Source organism: Brachyistius frenatus, unplaced genomic scaffold (assembly GCF_029030835.1).
Source record: "Brachyistius frenatus isolate BFR_SWC_R1_liver_20210118 unplaced genomic scaffold, ASM2903083v1 Contig_78, whole genome shotgun sequence".
Lineage (NCBI taxonomy): Eukaryota > Metazoa > Chordata > Actinopteri > Embiotocidae > Brachyistius > Brachyistius frenatus.
This window is the reverse complement of record NW_027210677.1, coordinates 1,402,501-1,424,345: the sequence shown is the minus strand read 5'-3', so window position 1 is coordinate 1,424,345 and position 21,845 is coordinate 1,402,501. Positions and strand designations below refer to the sequence as shown.

General features: G+C 40.5%; 1 protein-coding gene across 3 annotated transcripts in view; it reads left to right on the top strand.

Moving 5' to 3' along the window:
* The window catches only part of jmjd1cb (jumonji domain containing 1Cb), a 136,967-nt gene that overhangs the window by 60,870 nt on the left and 54,252 nt on the right, over window positions 1-21,845 (top strand). For all 3 annotated transcript variants that reach the window (XM_069708764.1, XM_069708763.1, XM_069708762.1), the window contains exon 3: window positions 17,109-17,222. In XM_069708764.1, the coding sequence (XP_069564865.1) occupies window positions 17,109-17,222 (114 nt within the window). The remainder of the gene's footprint in view (window positions 1-17,108; window positions 17,223-21,845) is intronic.

The window sequence follows — 21,845 nt, the reverse complement described above, 5'->3', positions numbered from 1 at the left end:
CCGCCTCCGTCCTACCGACCATTGTCAGTTTGGTTCTGCTTGTTTTGTGATGTGTGAGCTGATGCAGCTTTCTCTATCTTCAATCTTATCTTCATTATTGAAATCTATCATCAGAGCCAAAAACTCTGAGCACACAGACATGATTCATAATCATTCATAATTATCTCTGCTGCATTGCCAGTTTTCTTCCACTGATAGTTGACTGTATATCTCTGGGACTTAATCGAACAAAGAGCTGCTGATAGCTGAGCTTTGAAGCTCTGCATGCTGTATTTCATATTCTGGATTTTGTTGGACCCATTATTGCACAGTGACAGAGGAGCTCCATGATGAAGTCAATGTTTTTTTTTCAGTTTTATAATTCAAGTAATCTTTTTTTTCTTATTTTTTTTTTTTTTACTTTATCTCTTCTTTAAATTCTTTATGTAAGTCAGAGGTTAAATATATGCTTTTATTTTATTTGATCCAGAAATGTATTCGTGTTTCGTTCATCTTAACGATTAATCTATTATTAATTGGTAATGTGGCCAACATTAAGAAAGGGAAGGAATTTTTTTTTTTAAACTGCATCTCTACTTCCTTTAATGGCTCAGGATGTTGGTGGCAGTAGTTGTTTCAGTAGTCAGACTTTGAAAACCCCGTTACAGTGGAAGTGTTCAATTCGGTTTCTGAGCAAAAGATTGGCAAATTAATCAATTAGAAAAACAGTTGTTAGTTGGAGCTGATAGATTTGTAAACTGTTCCATCTTTTAAAGAAACTTTCCCTTCTTTATATCTCAGACTGCATCAGGTCACTAATAAAATGTAACATATTAATGTGCAGGAAGCTTTATGGCCGATCGCGTTCACAGAATGATGCATTATTTATTCGTCCGGATTAGTGAAAGCACTCATCTGGTTATCTTATCTTTATGCACATATATTTACAGATAATTTTCTGTATCACCTTAGTATGGTATATAAAACATAACCTGCCCCTGCGCGCGCGCACACACACACACACACACACACACACACACACACACACACACACACACACACACACACACACACACACACACACACACACACACACACACACACACACACACACACACAGCTGAGATCCTGATGTTGAGAGTGGGGAGGTCACCCCTGCTGAAAATGGAGACAGGCTGCTGAACTAACTCACAGGTCACATGACACTGTGTCTGTCTGCTACCGCTGTAGCAAAGGCAAATGGTGCAGAGGCAGCATTAATGGGACTCTCTTCTAGCTAACACACACACACACACACACACACACACACACACACACACACACACACACACACACACACACACACACACACACACACACACACACACACACACACTTACACACTTTCCTGCTGCTCTCTGGCTCAGTGCCAGGATGCTGTTACACACCCACCATATTTGGTAGAGAGGAACGCGAGAAGTTGTAATTTCCCACCTCTTGGTTGTGTTGAGAGCTGAAGGTCACTGTTGTGTGTTTTAAGAAGACACAAAGGATTTTGATGCAAATCTCCCCGAGTAGATGCTATAAATATCTCCCTGAAAACACATTCTCCTCTTCAGATGAACTGCTGGTTCATATCATTTGTTTTTTGTTCATTAGTTCATCAGTCTCTCCAGGAAATAGTGATCTGGCAATCAAAGTAATTCATGCAAATTCAACCAATCTTCCTAATATTTGCGGTGGGCCTTTTCTATTTTGCCAAATTCATGCACGTTCTCCACCAAAGGTCCTCAGTTGAAGCTCTGCTGAGGGCGTCACAGCACGAATACGAGTCTCCAAACAGAAACAGCTCACCTCTCATCATCAGAACAAACCCAATTCCATCTGATGGCTGAACAGGAAGTGACAGGGTTTGTGGGAAATGTGGTCTCATTATTAGTTAGGCTACGAATTATTGCATTTCTCTACGTCAGTCTGATTATACATTTCCATGAGTTGTGAACATCCTTACAGTTGTAAGAGAGTCCAAGTTTTTGGTGCGTGCAATACTGACTGTGTTGAATTATTATTATTATTATTTAAAAAACATTTAAATGACTTGATGAAGATGTAGCCCTACGCATCCTATATTGCTTTTACCGTCTCATTCGTAAAACTAAATCACTTTAATCACTCAGGATTCTTCTTTGTAACTTTGAGCCTGTGGTTCTTTAAGTTGAAAAATTTGGACAAAAATCTAAATCATTAACTTTTTGAGGAGAGCCACAGCCAAAACAAGTATTTATTTGCAATAATCACAAAAAGAAAAGAACAACAACCTCCTGCAAAATCCAACAGCAGGTTGTGAGATGTTGAAAGAGCTTCTCATCTGCAACTGCTCATAAATGAACTCTGGGTGACCCCAAAGCAGAGCAATCAAGTGTGCAGCAGCTGCTACTCCAGCATCCCTTGTCCACCGAAGTGTTCTGTTGTATTCCACCTCCGACCACGTTTCTGTCCAAATCATCTTGACTTCATTAGAACTTCAGCGAGGCTGTAGCTGCGACTTGCAGTGGTTTACTGTGTGCGCTACCTACAGTAGCCAATGGTTTCCCTTTCATATTGATACGTCTGTAATAAACCTGAAGTGACTTACCTTGAGACAATTTCAGATTGCTGTTGCATTGCTGATTCTAATCATACGACAGGAGATCTCTGAAATATCTCCCATCTCAGTTGTTTCACTAAACATCAGCTCGATGGATAAAAAAAAAAGGAGACTTTTAACTGTGCAGGATTTGCCTGAGCTTTGCAACAGTCCCTCAGTCTGTCGGTCCATCTGTCCTCTAACAATGTCTGATTCACAATGGACAGTTTAAAAAAAGGGATCAGAATCAAAGCAGTGCAACCAGAGATTTATATCCCACACATTCTTCCTCATGAATACCTCGTGCCCATAATGCTACTTGACTCCTGAAAGGTTCAGTCAGAGGTGCGTTGCTGGTAGTAGTCGATGCAGCCTCAGGCATCTAGTCTGGTGAAAGCAGTCCTCCGAGGCATCATTTTGGCTTGTTTTGTACACGCCCGTATGTCCCCTGCTTGTAAACAGGATATCACAGAACGTCTTGAGCAAGTTTAATCAAATCTGACACAAACGTTCACTTTTTTCCCGAAGAACGATCTGTTTAAATGAAACAGTCACTTTGACCTCATGTCGCCCCATTCTGGTGAACACCATATCTCAAGAATTTGCTTGAAGAAATCTCTTCAAATCTGATACAAATAATCACATGCAGCCCTAAAATATGTCAAGTGCACTTCAATGTTTTTCATTTGTTCGACCGGTGCCTCTGAAATTCAGGAGGTGTGGATGTGCAGAACTCTCCAACAAATAGATTTTCTGACTTCCCCTGAAAACAGCATTGATGTGAATTTGCAGTTCAGAGTTGTGGGGCATTTTAGTGTTAATAGTTTATCTAAAATCATCAGGATGTCTTTGACTGTGAGGGTCAGTAACTGTTAAGTTAAAGGAAAGAAAGTTTTCACCAATTGGGCGGATTTGATAGTTTTAGGCACGATAGAGTTTTAGCTGCAGTGTTCAGGCTAATGGCTAACTGGCTAACATGAAACTAGTGCAGTGAGTTGGGAAGTGTGGCTGCCATCAGGGCGGACAGAGCACTCAGGGAATTTTTGGTTTAGTGTGGCTAGCTGCTACTGAGTCACTCACTGGTCTCCTTGCCTTTATTATAAGGATGTAATGCATTCTTATACAACAGTTTAACAGCTAACGGGTACTTGTGCCTCAAATAGTACAAATCTTTCTCTTCATTTACAGGCTTTAACCTTTTATAAGCAGAATCTTCTTGATGCACTACGGCATCATAATGGCTTACGGGATCAGCTCCAAACCTGCTACTACCAACATCCATTTTTTGCATGCGAGTGTGGGTGAGTAGTACAAATATATTATGCAGTCCCAAATGCAGCTTTCCTGAATATTGTGTCGGTTCGTTTAGCTGATTTTTAACTACAATGTATTCCAAGAAGCAGTGAAGGTGTCTCAGAGCTTTTCAACCACTGGTGGACAATAAAGTGGAGCATGGTTAAATCTCAAGTCAGTTACATAGTGTAAAGAAATGACCAATGTGTGCATAGTACCTGACAAAAAGGTAACGTTTAAAATGTGTTGTTGTGGTGCCAAAGGGCACGGTGAATAATTCTGGGTGCACATAAGTTATGTGCTAGTACAACTATTGTAAACAATAAAGTTTGGCGCTCCAGTGCAACAAAAGGTTTAAAGGTAGTCTGGAGCTCTGTTGTATCCAAAAGGTAAAAAAAAAAAAAAAGAAAAGTCAACTTCATTAATTTAACATTAACGTGTGGTTTCTGCACAAAAACACGTGTAACACAGGTGCTGATGTTGGTCGAGTGACGTAGCTTGAAATACTTGGGAATGTTATTGCTTACCTCTGGTTCGTGCACTGTTCACGCACAACAGGAACAGTCGCAAAAGGTTCTAATCGCATCTTAAGTTGGCAACGCTGGACAGGTGCAGTTCTAACATGTGAAGAGACAGACATTTCTGACAACCCCACCACAACGCCGTGACAGCATTATTTCTGTACGTTGTAAGGAAATATTAAAAACAAAAATGAAGGTCAAAGTTAAGATCGTTATTTATCAATAAAGAAAACATTTGGTGCAGGGAAAGGAAGCTGTTGCACCATCTGTACATCTACTTCCAATGTCTATGCCACTGACGAGGGTTTTAATATTAATTTGCTCTGCTGCTCTTCTTTAGATGGACAAAGAGAGTCGGTGATATTCTGTATTTAAGTAGAAAAGACCAAGAAATGTAAGTGAGAGTGTTTATACCTTTGTTTGATTTTTTTCTCTCTCCTAGCTACAGACTGCTCAAGTCCTGCTACGTTACCTAGCAACAGCGGCCCACTTTGCAAAACACACACACACACACACACACACACACACACACACACACACACACACACACACACACACACACACACACACACACACACACACACACACACACACACACACACACACACACACACACACTCTTCTTTGTTCTTCTGTCATTATAAACAGAGCCAGTACAGTGACCAGATAAGAAGGGTGCCTGCTGATATTCATGTGTGTGTGTGTGTGTGTGTGTGTGTGTGTGTGTGAGAGAGAGAGAGAGAGAGAGAGAGAGAGAGAGTGAGATCACATGCAGCTCTCTCTTTTGAAAGCTGACTCTCCATTGTAGATGATCTAGAACACAGCTTGCCATGTAAACTCGGCGTGTGTGTGTCGCTGCTGAGTACATCTACGTCCACTGACCTGGAATAGTCTGGCGCTTGTGCCTTGCTCATGAGCTTGTTCGCCAGTCAAGAGGAAACCAGTCAACCATGACAGATGTAATTTTGGTGGAAATTGGGTCAACAGAAATCCCCCCCCTTCTGTCTCTGCCTCTTTCTCTCCCCCTGAGCAGATGGAGCTGGGCTCGTGTAATCTCCTGCCTCCTGTGTGTGTGTGTGTGTGTGTGTGTGTGTGTGTGTGTGTGTGTGTGTGTGTGTGTGTGTGTGTGTGTGTGTGTGTGTGTGTGTGTGTGTGTGATTATAGCTTACTTATGGTAGCAAGGGCTGCACATAAAACATTTGTCTCCCTGTGCAAGAAGCGCTTCATTCATCTCATTCGAATGAACAGTCACAGCACAACACACGAGGTGTTTAGTTCTTTTCAGTTCACTCAGCTGAACTCCTCTCCTTCATCGATCAATGCTGCGATCGCAATATTGACAGGAACATGGAAATCGCATCATACTCGTCCTACTTCACAAATGTATTCTGTATGCAGCTGTTTGTTCATTTTAATGTAATAATAGTTTGGAGCATGCTGATATTATTTGTAAGTGGTATGGAATTTAATAGCAGGAGTGTGTGTGTGTGTGTGTGTGTGTGTGTGTGTGTGTGTGTGTGTGTGTGTGTGTGTGTGTGTGTGTGTGTGTGTGTGTGTGTGTGTGTGTGTGTGTGTGTGTGTGTGTGTGTGTGTGTGTGTGTGTGTGAATGACTGTAGTTTTAATCCTGCACAGTGTGGCAGATGGACTGCAGGATATAACTCTACCTTTGTGTGTGTGTGTGTGTGTGTGTGTGTGTGTGTGTGTGTGTGTGTCTGTGTCTGTGTGTGTGTGTACTGTTACAGTAGCAGCGTGTAAATCTGCTGAGCGATGGACAGATTAATCAGAGCTGGTTTCTGGTCAGCTTGTGAGTTCAAATTTGTTGGTTTTACAGTGAGCTTGGATGAGTGTGTGTGTGTCTGTGTGCCTATATCCCCCCACCCCCCATCGCTGCACCTCCACCCTCCCTGTGTGCCCCCTACATACCTCTGTATGTTAATTATTATTCATTATACTTTCCTTCCAAACAATCCTAGATTACGATTGGTTAGAAGATGTGGATTAACAGTTTAGGTAGGTAGGTAGGTAGGTATATACTTTATTAATCCCCGAGGGGAAATTTTTTCGCCACAACAGCATACATACAGGAGCAATAATAGAAACAATAGAATAAAATAATAATAGAATAGAATAATATAATAGAAAAGCAATAAAATAAAAAATATAAATATAAAATATAAAATGCACAGTACATACAGTATATATACAGTACATTAAATATCTATATATATTATATACAACAAACCAATAAACACAGTCAACATATATATATATATATATATATATATATATATACATACGGTACAGTATATATCTATATATATAATATACATATAATATACAAGCAAGAAACCAAGAAACACAGTCAACAGTGTTATTGTTATGTGATGGATTTTGCCAGAGGTGAGTTATTGTAAAGTCTTATGGCAGTGGGCAGGAATGATCTCCTGTATCTGGAATGATCTCCTGTATCTGGAATGATCTCCTGTATCTGGAATGATCTCCTGTATCAGGAATGATCTCCTGTATCTGGAATGATCTCCTGTATCTGTCCTTGTGACAGCGGAGCTGGAGGAATCTTTTAGAGAAAGTGCTCCTCTGTCCCTGCAGCAGGTGGTGGAGAGGGTGGACAGGATTATCCAATATGGATAATAGTTTGATCAGCGTCCTCCTCTCCACCACCTTTTCCAGGCTGTCCAGTTTGTAGCCGATGATGGAGCCGGCCTTCTTAACCAGTTTATTAAGTCTGTTGGTGTCTCCGGCTCCAATGCTGCTCCCCCAGCAGACCCCAGCGAAGTACAAAGCACTGGCCACAACAGACTGGTAGAACATCTCCAACATCTCGCTGCACACATTGAAGGATCGAAGTTTCCTCAGAAAAAAGAGTCGACTCATCCCCTTCTTGTAGACAGCATTGATGTAGACAGCCAGACACCTGTGACATACGTGTTTGTTAGTATTAAACTGGGAACAAAGATGGCAAAAACGTTGTGCTGCTGTTATTACTGTAACAACCAACAATAACCAAAAACAGGATGCTACAGCTTCTCAGTGACAAATGTCATTTTTAAATGTCATATCCAAGTGAATGTTAAAGTCCACTTCTACCAGCAGTAGGAAGATGAAACAAAGGAGCTGGATCAGGAGAGTATGAGGGGCAGCTGCAGGGGAAAAGAGAGGAAATAAAACCAAAACCATCCAGAAATAAATAAATGTGAAGAAGTCAAAGGTAAATGTAAAGGACAGAGAGAGAGGCAGCCTGTGTGAGTAAGACAAATACAAAAAGTTATATAACCTTATTTGTGCTGGACACACAATTTTACTAATATTCTACAGGAGGATGAATATCTTTGCTCTGCTCTTCGTGTTGACGGCAATTCTTTAGAATAAAATTTCTCCATTTTGAAAATTATCACTCCTGGTTGAAGCTTGTGAACTGCTTGTTGAAGTAGAGGTTGCTAAGCAACACAAACAACAGAAGAAGTCGATTTTATGATATGGAGTCAGAAATATGTAATAAAGCAAAATCAGCTGATGTTTTTAGTACAGATGGCATTTTGTTGGCTCGTGACAGAAAGTTCTCTCTTAACTCCTGCTCTAACTGATTCATGTGTTGAAGCACACTTTGAATTTCAAATTCAAATTTTGAATGTTGATGACATGTTTTCCTTTAGTTACAAAATAATAATCAAATACAAAACAGTGTTTCCAAACAAACAAAATGAAACACAAATTTACGAATGGACTAAAAGTAAGTGAACAGGAGAGTAGTGTCAGTTTCCTCAGCTCATTTCTTTTTAACCTTTTATATTTCATAACATTTTTAATAATAGTAAATAACAGAAGGGCAGTGATGAGGTCATCACTTCAACACAGTTGTTTTTTATTGAGGCGTCGTTCATGACATGATGGTTTCGATGCATTCACTTCTAAACATTGGAACAAAAAAGAGAAATGTTCAAATATAAAGAAAACGTTGTGTTGAACGTCTGCTTTCTTGGAGCGGCAGTTTTATTTCATCCAGTATTTTTTGTGTTTCTGTCGTTCAGAGGGTGTAAATCATCTTTTCTTAAATGAGCGTAGATTGTGAACATTGTCTGGAGGACAGTTTCCCTGTAGCCATCTTTCAATGCTGCATTTTTCACGTTTACAAAAAGCTTTAGTCATATGTCCACTCTCCAAGCCACTAACCTTGGCTTCCATTTAGGTTGTATTTCAGAAAAACTAACTCAAACTTGCATCTTTTTTCTTGCTCTCTTGCAAACATATATAATTTAGACTTTAGTAGATAATCAAACAGTTGGGGAGCAAGGCACAGTGGGAAACATCCCAATGCTGTTGACTTCCATAATGTGTAAGGTACAAATACTTCCTCAGGTAATCAGCCTGTTTCCTGCAGCTCCTTTGAGCCCTCCATTGTGACATCACTGTTTTATGACGCATTATAGCAGTATAATTCTCTGTAATCCTGTAATAATTCATACCTATGTGATGTATTGACAAGATCTCATGGATTCAATCCAGAACTATTAATAGTTATGAATGAGGAATTGTGTCAAGCTTCCCATATCAGGGGAGAGGGAGAAATCAGCAGCTGTAGTGATTCTCTTATTTGTGCGTGTTTGTTCAAGTCCAACTCTGCTTGAGCTCCGTTTTGTTCCCCACCAATTCCTCAGAGGAAATATTTGGCTGTTAAGCTGCTTGGTGCTCCAGCTGCTTGGTGCTCCAGCTGTTTGGTGCTCCAGCTGTTTGGTGCTGAGCAGGTAGTGTAGCAGCTATCCTTTTACAAGACACGCAGTCATTTGATCTGTGAGAAAAATACACATCGGTGCAGCTTTAAATATTAGGTCTCACACAATGAGACCATTATACACAGAATATGCATTATTGGATAGTAATAAATATATTGAATATATTAACCAATTGAAAATGAGGCCTGAGAGCGGAAACAATAGTTCACTGTAGAAAGAAATCACGATCTTGATTTATGTCTCTTTGCAATCTCATTTTTACAATGACAACAATTCTGCTGCATTTTCATTTGGGACATCAACTAGATCAAAACAAGCGCTCCTATTCTCTCTCAATCAAAAAAAAAAATGCAGCGTTACACCATATGATGCCAGCAGTAAGGTAAATCTGGAGTGAAAGCAAGTGAGAGACACTGTGCCAAAAAAAAAAGAAGAAAATCTGGTTGTTTTTCTATTCAGTGATTCATTCAGCTAGAAACAGAGTATTGCCCTTCTATCGTCCAAAATGAATATGCAGGTGTCATGACAGGTGTCATGACAGGTGTCCTGACGATGTCTTCCTGCCTGCTGACGGTTACATTTCACCTCGCAGGACTCTGCACAGCTGCAGGGAAAAAGGACGAGACGTCGTAATGATCCACCTGCTGTTTAAATGTCATCTCATCTCTGTCGGGTTCATCAGTGATGATAAATGATCAGAAGTCTGTGGTGTTTGATCCTTTTAGAGGCATCAGCGTTTTATTAGACTCAGAAAGAGCATTTCAATGATTTGACTGATTGATTTGACATTGATTTGATTAATCTCAATATTCATAATATTATCAATATTTCTTTATATGTTATATTCCATCATATTTCTTTGGTTGTCTTCTGTATCTGGTGAATGAAAGCAAGAAATATTGCGAGACAATCGTGACCTCAATTTTAAGCAAAAACAATCGTGTTCCTCATTTTATCCAGAATCGTGCTTTAGCATTGTTAGCATTGTTAGCCTAGCCACTCGTTAGCTTTAAATAGTCAAGTAACAATAAATATTTATTATCCTCTCCTTCACTAATGTTGTCTTTATACAGACACGTTAGTTTAAGTGTTGGAAAAATTTATGTAAACAAAGTACTTTCAATAAAGTTGAATTGAGCAGAGCAGAAGGTGTGGGAGGAGGAAGAAGAGGAAGAGGTGAAGGAGGAAGGGGAGGAAGAGGTGGAGGAGGAGGAGTTGGAGTGAGGCAAATTGAAAAAGAGCTGAGGAAAGGAGAGAAAGTGAAAGAGACCAAGTCAGAGAGCATGATGAGGAAGAGAGAGCAACCTCCCCCCCTACACACACACACACACACACACACACACACACACACACACACACACACACACACACACACACACACACACACACACACACACACACACACACACACACACACACACACACACACACACACACACAGAGAGAGAGAGAGAGAGAGCTCTGTGAAATGTGAATGACCTCGACACACACACACACAGAGTCAGCCGTCTCTCCTCTCCTCTCCTCTCCTCTCCTCTCCTCTCCTCTCCTCTCCTCTCCTCTCCTCTCCTCTCCTCCCTCTCCTCTCCTCTCCTCTCCTCTCCTCTCCTCTCCTCTCCTCTCCTCTCCTCTCCTCTCCTCTCCCCTCCTCTCCTCTCCTCTCCTCTCTCCCTCCCTTCCTCCTTGCGTCAGCAGCAGTTAAAATGTCGGCTGTGTAGCTCGTCCTCTCTGCTCTGCTTTCTCTGCCTCTTGGCCATCTGTCTTTTCTTCACCACAAGAGGAAACCACAGTCTGTCGCTCTTTCCCTCTTCTCCTGCCTTTAAAAAAAAAAAATGTTTAACCCTCATCTTTCCTCGTCTTTCCCGTGATCGCCGGAACAAAGCTAGTTTTGTCAAGTGTTTTTATTTCCCGAGAAGCCGTCGCTGCTTGATGTTGTTTGGCGACGCAGGAGAGAGGTAATGTTACCGTTTTCTATCCTCTGCTGTTGCGCACACTTTCTGTCCTACATATTGACATGGAGGGTGTTTGTGCGTGTGTTTGTTTCTGGTGGACAGCTGCTTGTTCTGTACCACCTCACACCTACAGTAAAAATAAGAAGTCATAATCTGTACTTTGGTTTCACAAACTCTGCTCTGGAATCATGGACGTCCGATGCTTCTTGTGTTTTAATGTGTCGCCAAGTACATGGAGCGTCTGATTCATAATCATATGTTGGGCTCAGTCCTTAACATGCTGTCAGTGGTGACTACTCTCACAGTATCTGTTGGCTTTAACATGATGGTGATTACATCATCATCAATTTTTGCGGAGCTCCAAATGTGCCACTGCACTCCTGCTGAAACAGTGGATCGGTTTCCGTGTCCCACGTTCGACTCAGCCTGCTGTGAATATCTCCTGAAGGCCCGCATGAGCTTTGTCAAGTCTGACTAGATATTCCCAATGATGACATCAGGGTCGTCTGTTTGTCTGCTTGAGAATTAAAAATTTTCTACGGAAAGTCTGGCAACTATTTGAAATATTTTGCTACCCAGAGAGAGGTCAGAGGTCAGCTATTTAAAGGCAGCAATTTAGCCGCATTAATCGAACTATGGGATTAAATGTTTTGGGAGTTTTGACCGATAGCGGGGGACCAAAAGTCAGGAGATGTCGGCCTCTGACGCTTCTCTTTGTTTTATGGGAGTGGCATCCTGAATACGCTGGAGACTCATTTTAATGAGCTTTTTAAATGTGGCTCGAGCTCTTATCTCTGGAAAGATGACACAATTACCTGACAAGACAAGTATGTCATAACGCGGTATTAATAGAAAGACACCTTTAGAAATATTACTTCTTTCTTTTTTTTTGACTGTGGAAAAAAATATCATCCTTTTTACCAATTATTTTACTACTTGTTCTAGTTTTAAATGAGGTGAACTGCCTTCTTTGGAGCTTTGTTTGTTGTCTCATGTTTTAAAAACCATTAACAGCGGACTAATTGTAATGCTGTTTGGTATTCGACATTATATAACCTACAATTCGAGAAGCAGTTTTATTAAGATAAAGGTGAAAGAGTGAAAGTCTTTTTGTTGGTTTTGTCTTCTCGTGTATGACTGTTGAATGTCTTTAACTCGGTGCTGCTACGATCAGGCTGTTTCAAATAGAATAGTTGGTTCCCACTGACTTAAAGAGCAGAAACAATATTTCTCTTTATCCTGCTGTGAGATATCATCCCTCACATAGCGGCTCACACTCAAGACTGATCAATAATAAAAATGTCATGTCTGTGAAAAGGTACCTTAGAGGTAGGTGGATTTAAAGGTGCAGTATGTCAGCTTTAACACCCTGTAATACCACTTTGTCCAGTAGGGGGTGATAGTGAGTCGCTGTAGTGTCCAGTCTTGTTTTTCTTTTAATAACAATTTATTTGAATCAGACCACAGTACGACCATAGTAACAAGAAAACAGCCACAGCAAAAAACATACATCTACTTCATTTGGGATACATTAAATTGCCTCAGTTGGTAGATAACTAGATGATGAGCTCAATCAGCTACCTTCATAAGCGCTCACTAATATTAGCTTTAACTAACAGCTGTTTACTTACCAGCCTGCAAAAAAAAAGTGCAACTTCATCACAAACTTGAATCCTTTACTTGCTACGAGTTTCAGCCACCGTCGCGTTTCATTCATCGTAACAGCTTCGATTATGCTTCTTCCTCTTCCTGTTGTGGTCCAAAGTTGTACTACGAGACGCGACAGGTCGGGGCTAGCTGGTTAGCACGCTTAACCTGAGTAGAAATCTCCATAACTCATAGATGTCTTTGAAATGGCGTCAACAACCCCTATTTCTTCACATCCTGTGCTTAGTGTGATAGAAAAATGTTAACGCTTTCATCTTTCATAATTCGCTGATTCCTGAGCTAGTGTAATAAAAGCTAGCGGCTGACAGCGGCTCTTTATTATTATTGGTGTGTATTCACAATAAATGAGCTGTGTCCTGCTGCCTGTCTACAAATATGCAGAGACAGAATTCTTTTTCCTGGCACTCTGTGGCAGATGTGACCCAATTGCAGTGTGTGTGTGTGTTTGTGGACAAATCAGAGGATAGAGGAGGTGAAGAAACTGTTATGTCCTTTCAGTTTGACAGAAATAGGAATCAGAGTAGGGATCCAGCAATTTTTGAAGGTCTTGACTTCAATTGTTTCATTTTTAAAATGTCTTAAATTAAATCTAGTGAGAAATCTCATGGTCGGAAATGTTTTTCTGATGAATCCAGAACAGCTTCCCAACGGCTTCACGAAACACAGCTGACCTCGGATGGACCTAAATCACCTGCCTGCTGTGCTGTTATATGTAGTTTTGATGTCTCGCCGTTGTCGCATTAAATGGTTGGTTTTGATGTTGGTTATTAAATTGTTCCTTTAACAACTAAGAGAAGAACTATTTGCTTCTGTGGATGGAAAATGAGACACAGATTCATCTGTTGAGGAAGATCTTATGATAAAAAAAAGAATCCCTTCGGCAAATGACTGTCTTGGAAATGAGATCACGGCTGTGTGTTGTTGCAGTTGTTGTACCGTCATCATCAGGCAGCGCAGCGTTTGTTGCTTGTGTGCTTTACTCACAGGTGTGTGAATTGACCTGAATATGAAGTGTCTGTAGCTCCAAAAAAAATAACCTCTCCTCTCCTCTCCTCTCCTCTCCTCTCCTCTCCTCTCCTCTCCTCTCCTCTCCTCTCCTCTCCTCTCCTCTCCTCTCCTCTCCTCTCCTCTCCTCCTTTTAAAGAAACAAAACAAAATAATTGGCAACCCGTGAACATAATGCCTTGAGCTATTGCCGGCATGGAGACATAATAAAAGGGAAAGTAAAACACTAGTAATACAGAAAGAATTTTCTTGCTCTTGTATTTAATTGTTGAAGGTCAGACTGAGAAGCTCCTGTAATTCCAGCCAAGTCGCTAATTACATTTGGCCATTTTTGGAAGGCCAGAAGTTGGCTTTTAAGAATATGTAGACAAAACAAGCATTGTGTAAAGTATGCAGGAATTTCAGTATCCCTAAAATATCAACAATTTCTATGTAAACGGCAGCATTTGGGCGTCACGGTGGTGCAGTGGTTAGCACTGTCACCTCACAGCAAAAAAGGTTCCGGGTTCAAATCCAGTCCTGGGCCTTTCTGTGCGGAGTTTGCATGTTCTCCCTGTGCTTGCGTGGGTTCTCTCCGGGTTCTCCGGCTTCCTCCCATCATCCAAAAATATGCACTTCAGGTCAGGTTACCTGGCGCCGCGCTAGTGGCAGCCTGCTGCAGCATCTCCCCCCTGAGAGCCCCCCTGCTGTAGTGAAGACATTTCCCCTCGGAGATTAATAAAGTGTATAAAATAAAATAAAAAAAAAAAAAAAAAAAAATTTGAAACATAAATCAATGCACTTGCACAGGCTGTAGAATGTGTCCCTCATGCTGCAGCACCATGTCTGGTATCATATGAAACTATTGACAGTCTTGTCTTCCATAACTATGCCAAACACCCAGCCGGCAGAGCAAGTGGTTAAAGCTCAGCAGAAATCCGTCTGCCGTATTCCAGCCTGGTGATGAACTCTCATCCACTACAGACTGGACACTGGTGTGACTGAGTTTTGTGTCCTCTGCTGATCACATTTGAGTGTCTACCAGAATGAACTTCCAACCTCATGACAGCTTACAGCGAGAGCTTTCAATGAGTGGTCACGTGACCCAGTAGCTCTAATCATTTTATCGGTTTAGGCTCCCGACGTGCACGAATCACAAGTCTGTTTGTTTTCTAGCGAAGCCCACAGAGGATCATAGTGGAACACAGCGACTTTGCATCCACTGGTTTTTTTTTTTCTTTTCAGTAAAACATGGCAGAAAGGAAGACGTCATTTTTTGAAAGTGATTTAGGATATTGTACATTCTCAGGAAGAGTTCCATACAGTGCAATGTCGTTATTGAGGAGATTTATTTTTATAGATAGATATATACATTGTATATGGAACAGCAGAGACATCTTCACTTCTATATAAATATAAAGAATCTACAGAAGAGCATGCAGCAGCATGGACGGTACTGCCAGCTGCATGCTACCAAGGTTGGACATGTTTTACGTAGACAGACAGAAAAAGAGCTGCAGTCACACAAACGCTCATTTTTTGTTTGCACACACAATGTGCTCCTGCCTGTGTGTGTGTGTGTGTGTGTGTGTGTGTGTGTGTGTGTGTGTGTGTGTGTGTGTGTGTGTGTGTGTGTGTGTGTGTGTGTGTGTGTGTGTGTGTGTGTGTGAGAGAGAGAGAGAGAGAGAGAGATGGAGGGGGTCACCGCAGTCATGGTTTTCACCTCTAATCTCTCATCTCTCTATCAGACTGACCTTGTTATGTAACCATAAATCAGAGCTGCAGCAGCCCCCTCCACACACACACACACACACACACACACACACACACACACACACACACACACACACACACACACACACACACACACACACACACACACACACACACACACACACACACACACACACAAACACGCACGCCTATTGCTGTGACCTTCTTGTCTTGCTGCCTTTGTACATTGATTTTTGACTGATTGACTGATATCAGACACTAAAGTGGGAAATCAAAAGTATTTTGACTGATTGGAAAGAAACCTTAAGACAATGTGTCCGTGATGAGAAGTCCAGCTGTAAACAGAGTGACTGCACCGCCCTGACCTCCGTGCAGCTCGACGTGAAGAGGAACTGTGGGAGCCTGAGCAGCCCGCTCTCTCTGCCGTATGTGTAGTAACCAGTGAGCTCCGGCCGCAGGCTGATAGACATCATCAGAGGGAGTGTATGTGTGAAAGAGGCAACATCAAAGTGGAGTGCTCTGCCTTTGAACTGTCAGACTTCCTCCACTCTTTAATTTATTCACCACTATAGAGCTCTATCATCCTTTAGTTATGTATTTCAGCTTTTTGTGTTTTTGGTTGGTGTTTCTTGTGGTTGTGTTGTCTGCAGCCGTCCGTCCGTCTGTCACTCCTTCCTTTCCCTTGCCCTTCCTGCAGTGTTTTCTGTAGCTCTGTCATTAATCCCGATCTCGCGATTGCACATTCAAGCAGTCTCCAAAATGTTTTGCCAGATCTTACAATTTTGCAAATTTCCTGCGTTTATTCTGCAATAAAGGTATTCGATAGAAGCTCCTCTGAACAAAGTACTCCACAAGAACTAAGCCATTTCATCAAAAATAACTCCTTCACAGCCAGCTGGGCTCTTTGACCCACCATCAAAACAAACCACATTCTTGTTGACATAAAAACGAAATTTGCTAAACCAGAAGTGACCACGTTTATTGGAAATGTGGTGTCATTGTGAGAATTAGGCTACTTAATGGTTGCAGAGTTTATAATCCCTTCCAGTTGCAAGAGATTACACTTCATTTTTGTGCCTACAGTATGTTTGGAATTAATATTATTTAAAAAGCACTCAAAGCACTTATTTTTCCAGAAAATAAAGTATTCTATATCATAGTCCCAGACTGTTTTGTAAAGTTGTTTTTATGATTAGAACCAAAATATTTCCAGATATTTCTACTGTGGGCACTTTGATTGCAGGACACTGATTACATATGACTCTAAATTAAATTCAATCTGCAGTTGTTTTCCTCGACTTGTAATTTTTGGCATATTCTTAAAATGTCACTGCAGGAAAAGACATCACATAAAACTCTGTCAAATGCATTGCAACCTCCCTGAAATCCTGGAGGGACTGATTTATCTCATTAATTCCTACATTTTGTAACCCTTTCTTCAACTTTCTGATATTTGGTTTGTTGTACAACTTGGGCTCCAAAATATTGATTGTAAAGATGATGAATGCTGTTGACATGTTTGGATCATATTGCAAAAGAGAAGCAAGCTGTGTGTCACTGATGTTATCAAGTCATTGTGTAATTGTTTGTGTTGACAAGTGTGTGTGTGTTTTGTGTGTGCAGGCGTTCAAGCCAGTGTTGGGGAAGAGCCTGTTGTCGTCAGTAACCGCAGTGGAGTTCTTGTTGGACCGACAGCTGGACTTCCTGTCTGACCATTCAGCCTACCAGCCGTACCAGGTAAATAAACACACACTCATCCAGCAGATACACTCGGTGATCCTCCGGCTGTACCAATGGGCTTTCCTACCCACCACTCACACAGACCCACATATCTAAAATCCATAATCGCATCGTGAGACTGATTGTGACTAATGACGAAGCTTGATGACAGCGGAGTTCAAACTTGTAGTCATGGAATGTCATTTTTTTGGGAAACTTGTTTATTTGCTTTCTTCCTGAAAGGTGGATGTTCAGATTGATACCTGTGTCTCCAGAGTATGAATCTGAGGATTCAATGTGCAAAACCAGTTTAACAGTTTGAATATAGGTTTAAAGTTTGGTTACAAACAATAACAAGATGAGTTCTGATTCACTCACCAGTATCGTCCTTATTAATACTTGGTAATACTCTTCAAAGTGTGTGTTCGGGATCACTATTGGCACTGTTGATTTCATAAAAGAAGTTTGTGTGGTTGGTGGCTGTATTATAATTTGAATTGATTGCCAGAGATTTGAAAAGATGCATCTTCCACTGGGAGAGTTTTTCTTGCCTCTGTTAGAGACGCACGTCTCCACTTTCTGCCAGTTTACAGCTGTCGTACTTGAATGATGGCGAACCTGTGCTTGTTCCAGTGTGTTTAATTTATGTTGATCTCTCATGTCCAGAAAATGAAAGGGGCTTCAACACAACGAATAAAAATAGGAGCTACTTTGTTTAAAAGCATTCTTTTGATACATAGAAATGTGTCACAGAAGAAGAGGTGTGCGCCTGAATGCTGACACCTTCACTTTAGTTACCAAGGAAATAGGAAAGCATTGAACTAAGCAGAAATACAACAGCCTATTGATGTGAACTGAGCCTGTTATTTCTCAATGCTTGTTTGATTTCAGAGCAGTTAATTGTAAAATGAAAAATATGATTGGGAAAAAAGAAATGTCTTAAAAAAACGAACTGGATGTGTGTTGTCTGTTGACACATTGTTACTAGAAATGCTTTGTTCATGATGAGGCATTCACAACAGTTGAAGGCTGAATCTTTCAGCCGTGGAGGGCTGTTTGCTATAGAGAGGAGCTGGGGTGGGGTGCCGTCTTCCATATAAATGTGACACGACCTAAATATAATGTGAATTTAAAGCTAACAGATCCAGCCGTAGTAAATTCTACAAATGATTTTACACATGACTACTCACTACTGGCGTATAAATTACACTCACGCATCCATACACGTTCATACTGATTAGTGCTGCAGTTAGCAATAATTCATGGACATGTATACTGGTGTTATGCGGCTGTGCGAGTGAGTTTGACGGGGTGTGTGCGTGTGCGCTTGCGTGTCGGTGCTGTGCAGCTGAACACAGCTTGTTGGCTGGAACACTGTGTTCCACTCAGTGCTAACCAGACAGGGAGACTGTGTTCTGCTCTCACAGCCTCAGTCATCGGTTAGTGCTTAAGACGAGTCCTAATACCAAGAGCAGGACTTTGTTTCTACAGTTATCTTTTCTTTTCTTTTTTTGGCAGCCAATCAGAAGTCAGATCGGTTGCTGTCACATCCCCCGATGAGTCGTGGGTTTGAATCTGTGTTGTACATTATTTTGACTGTCCGCTAAGGCCAGAAGGATTTCCAAGTTTATTTGGTGAGAAACATTTGCTTTATCATTACTCACACAGAAAAGCTGTGTGATATTTGTGTGATTGAAGAGACAGCGGTAGACATTCCTGACATTTTTATTCTTACTTGTCAGAGTGGTCTTTGATTTTCCATGACAGTTAGAGGTCTAAAGATGGCAATTTGGAGAGTTTAAAGAGAACCTGTTTAAGGTTTATGAAGTACATGATGTGTTCAACATGATAGTTGGATAATAGAGTTGACAACATTGTAGATCGTAAAAAAGAAGGAATGAAATGTTGGCCTGTAGATGTCACACACGTATGTAAGTAATTGGACTTGGTGATGTGGTAACAGATTTTATGGAGAAAAAAAGTTTTTAATATTTTAGCTTACTTTTTGTCAGAAATAGTGAAAATAAGCCAACTGTGGCTCTTACTTTTCTTTCTGTTTATCACCACCGTTGCTGCCAAATAAGACAAATAAATAAAATAGAGTATTAGCCTGTATTTATAGTTATCACAGCTTTAATTAAACCACTATTTCTGTTGAGTCAATTGAGCTTTATTTGGTGCAGAGGGGATGTTTGTTTTTATAAATTGTTGTTATCAGTGGAATTTAGCTTTGATAGTTGCTGATGGATGCGTAGCCTCCACCGGTCACATCGGGACGTACATCACCGTTTTGAATGGCAACGCTATCCACAAACTCGAGGTAATATCATTATATTACAATACGGAAATCATTTAAATTAAAATAAATGGTAACCTTATCTGGGTTTCCCCACAGTTTCTGGAGGGCTGAAGTGGTGTGGTTATGTATGGGTGCAGGCACCTATTTGACTGAAACTAAGCATTTTCGCATAATTTTGTACAACTGTCATGACAATATTTACAACCCAATTTCCCAAAAAGTTGGGACATTGTGTAAAATGTAAATAAAAACAAATTGTAATGATTAGCAAATTATGTAAACCAATATTTAGTGGAAAATAGAACAAAGACCACTTGAAATGTTGAAATTGAGAAATAGTATTTTTTAGAAAATGTATGCTCATTTTGAATTTGATGGCAGTAACACATTAACAAAACGTTGGGATGGGTATGTTCACTGTGTTGCCTTTTCTTTTAACAACACTGTAAACGTTTGGGAACTGAGGAGACCAGTCAGCATTGTTTTGCTGAAATAAGCAAGGCCTTCTCTGGAATTGACATTTGTCTGAATGGCATCATATCCTGCTCCAAAATCTGTGCAAGCTAACCATGCCATTTTCACTAATGCACCCCCCCATACCATCACAGATGCTGGCTTTTGAACTGTACTGTGATAGCAAGCTGGATGGTCCCTCTCCTTTTTAGCCCAGAGAACACAGCATCCAGGATTTCCAAAAATGTGTGGATGCAGCAACAAACTGTTCACAGACGATGGTTTTGAGGAAGTGTTCCTGAGCCCATGCAGTGATTTCCACTCCAGAATAGTGTCTGTTTTTAATGCAGTGCTGCATTAGGGTCCGAAGATCACCACCATCCAATATTGGTTTCCAGCCTTGTCCCTTGTGTTTAGATATTTCTCCAGATTCTCTGAATCTTTTAATGATATTATGAACCATAGATGATGAAATCCACTAATTCTTACTGTTGCACTATTTGCCTTTGTATTCTCTTTCAGAGTAGTGAACCTCTCCCCATATCCACTGCAGAGAGACTCTCCATCTCTGGGATGCTCTTGTTTTTTGTTTTTTTTACCTAATCATGCTACTCCTCTGTTGCCTATTAACATAAATAGTCGTGAAACATTTCACCATTTTACTTTTTTTTTTTTTTTTTTTAATTTTTAACGTTACCCAACTTTTCCAGCCGTAACCTACCTGGTACGTGTATTACAGTCATTTAACTCTCGATTTTAGGTAAAATTTAGTTTCACATCACTGTAATTTATTTGATGTACTGTATATATGCCCTGCTAGCAAAATAGTATAAAGTCCTTAAAAGCACTTATTAACAAGTCATAACATGATCCATTTAACAAGCTGTGCAGCAGACCTGAGGATATGAGTGTTCCACTGTATCTTTGCCGTGTTATTTTAGCCTTTACCGGTGCAGGATACTGTCTTCATGATCTTCAGTGTCCTGTCCTATTTACCACAGAACGCACACAGTTATCTGTGACAGTGACAGCCTGCAGGCTTATTTGTCCTCCCATGGAGGTCTGGCATGACCTGGAATAAACTCTGTGTGCTGGTCTCACACACCAGCACACAAAGACATTCAAAATCACTGACACACCTGGGGCTGGGACAATAACTGCAAGACTACAGTCATGTGATGCTTACTATGGGGTTGAGCTCATTATTTTTTATCGCCGCTTTATTTTGTCATGCAGGAACACAGTCCTTGGTGACTTTGCTTACTAGATTTAGCAATTTTTCAGATCCCTTTAGTTACTTTTTTGTTGTTGTTGTTTTTTTGTTTTTTAAAACATGCTTAGTGACATGTTTAGTGACTTTCTGGACATACCATAGCTACTTTCTATAGAAGAGAGTCCCCAGTGTTGCCCTGTAAGCGAGAGGGAGGAACCGGGTCATATCGACTGAAAATCATATATTTTCAATCACTGTAAAACAGATTGCAATCAAAATGGAATGCAAAGACAGGGTTTCCTTTCTTATTTGAAAATATATAGTTGCAAAACATGTAAATGAATAGTTATGTAAAATAAATAGCTTATATTAAATAAGAATAGCTCTATCGCTGAACATGCTCTTTCAATATTTTTTTTAAGAACAACAACAGGCTGACATGTTGACAAGTGTGTTGTCTCATTTCTGGTTGCCAGCATTTCCGTATTACTGGTAGAAGTTTTGCTGTTCTATTTCAACCCAGTTAATTTTGCTTTATTCTTTATTACAGCAGCTAATTGCCCACTGTACATTTAAACTCAGACTCAAAGTCACATTACATACATTCAACTGAAAAGCTTTAAGTTATCAACAGGATCATATTTAAAAATGCAGTGGCCTCACAAACATGTAAGAG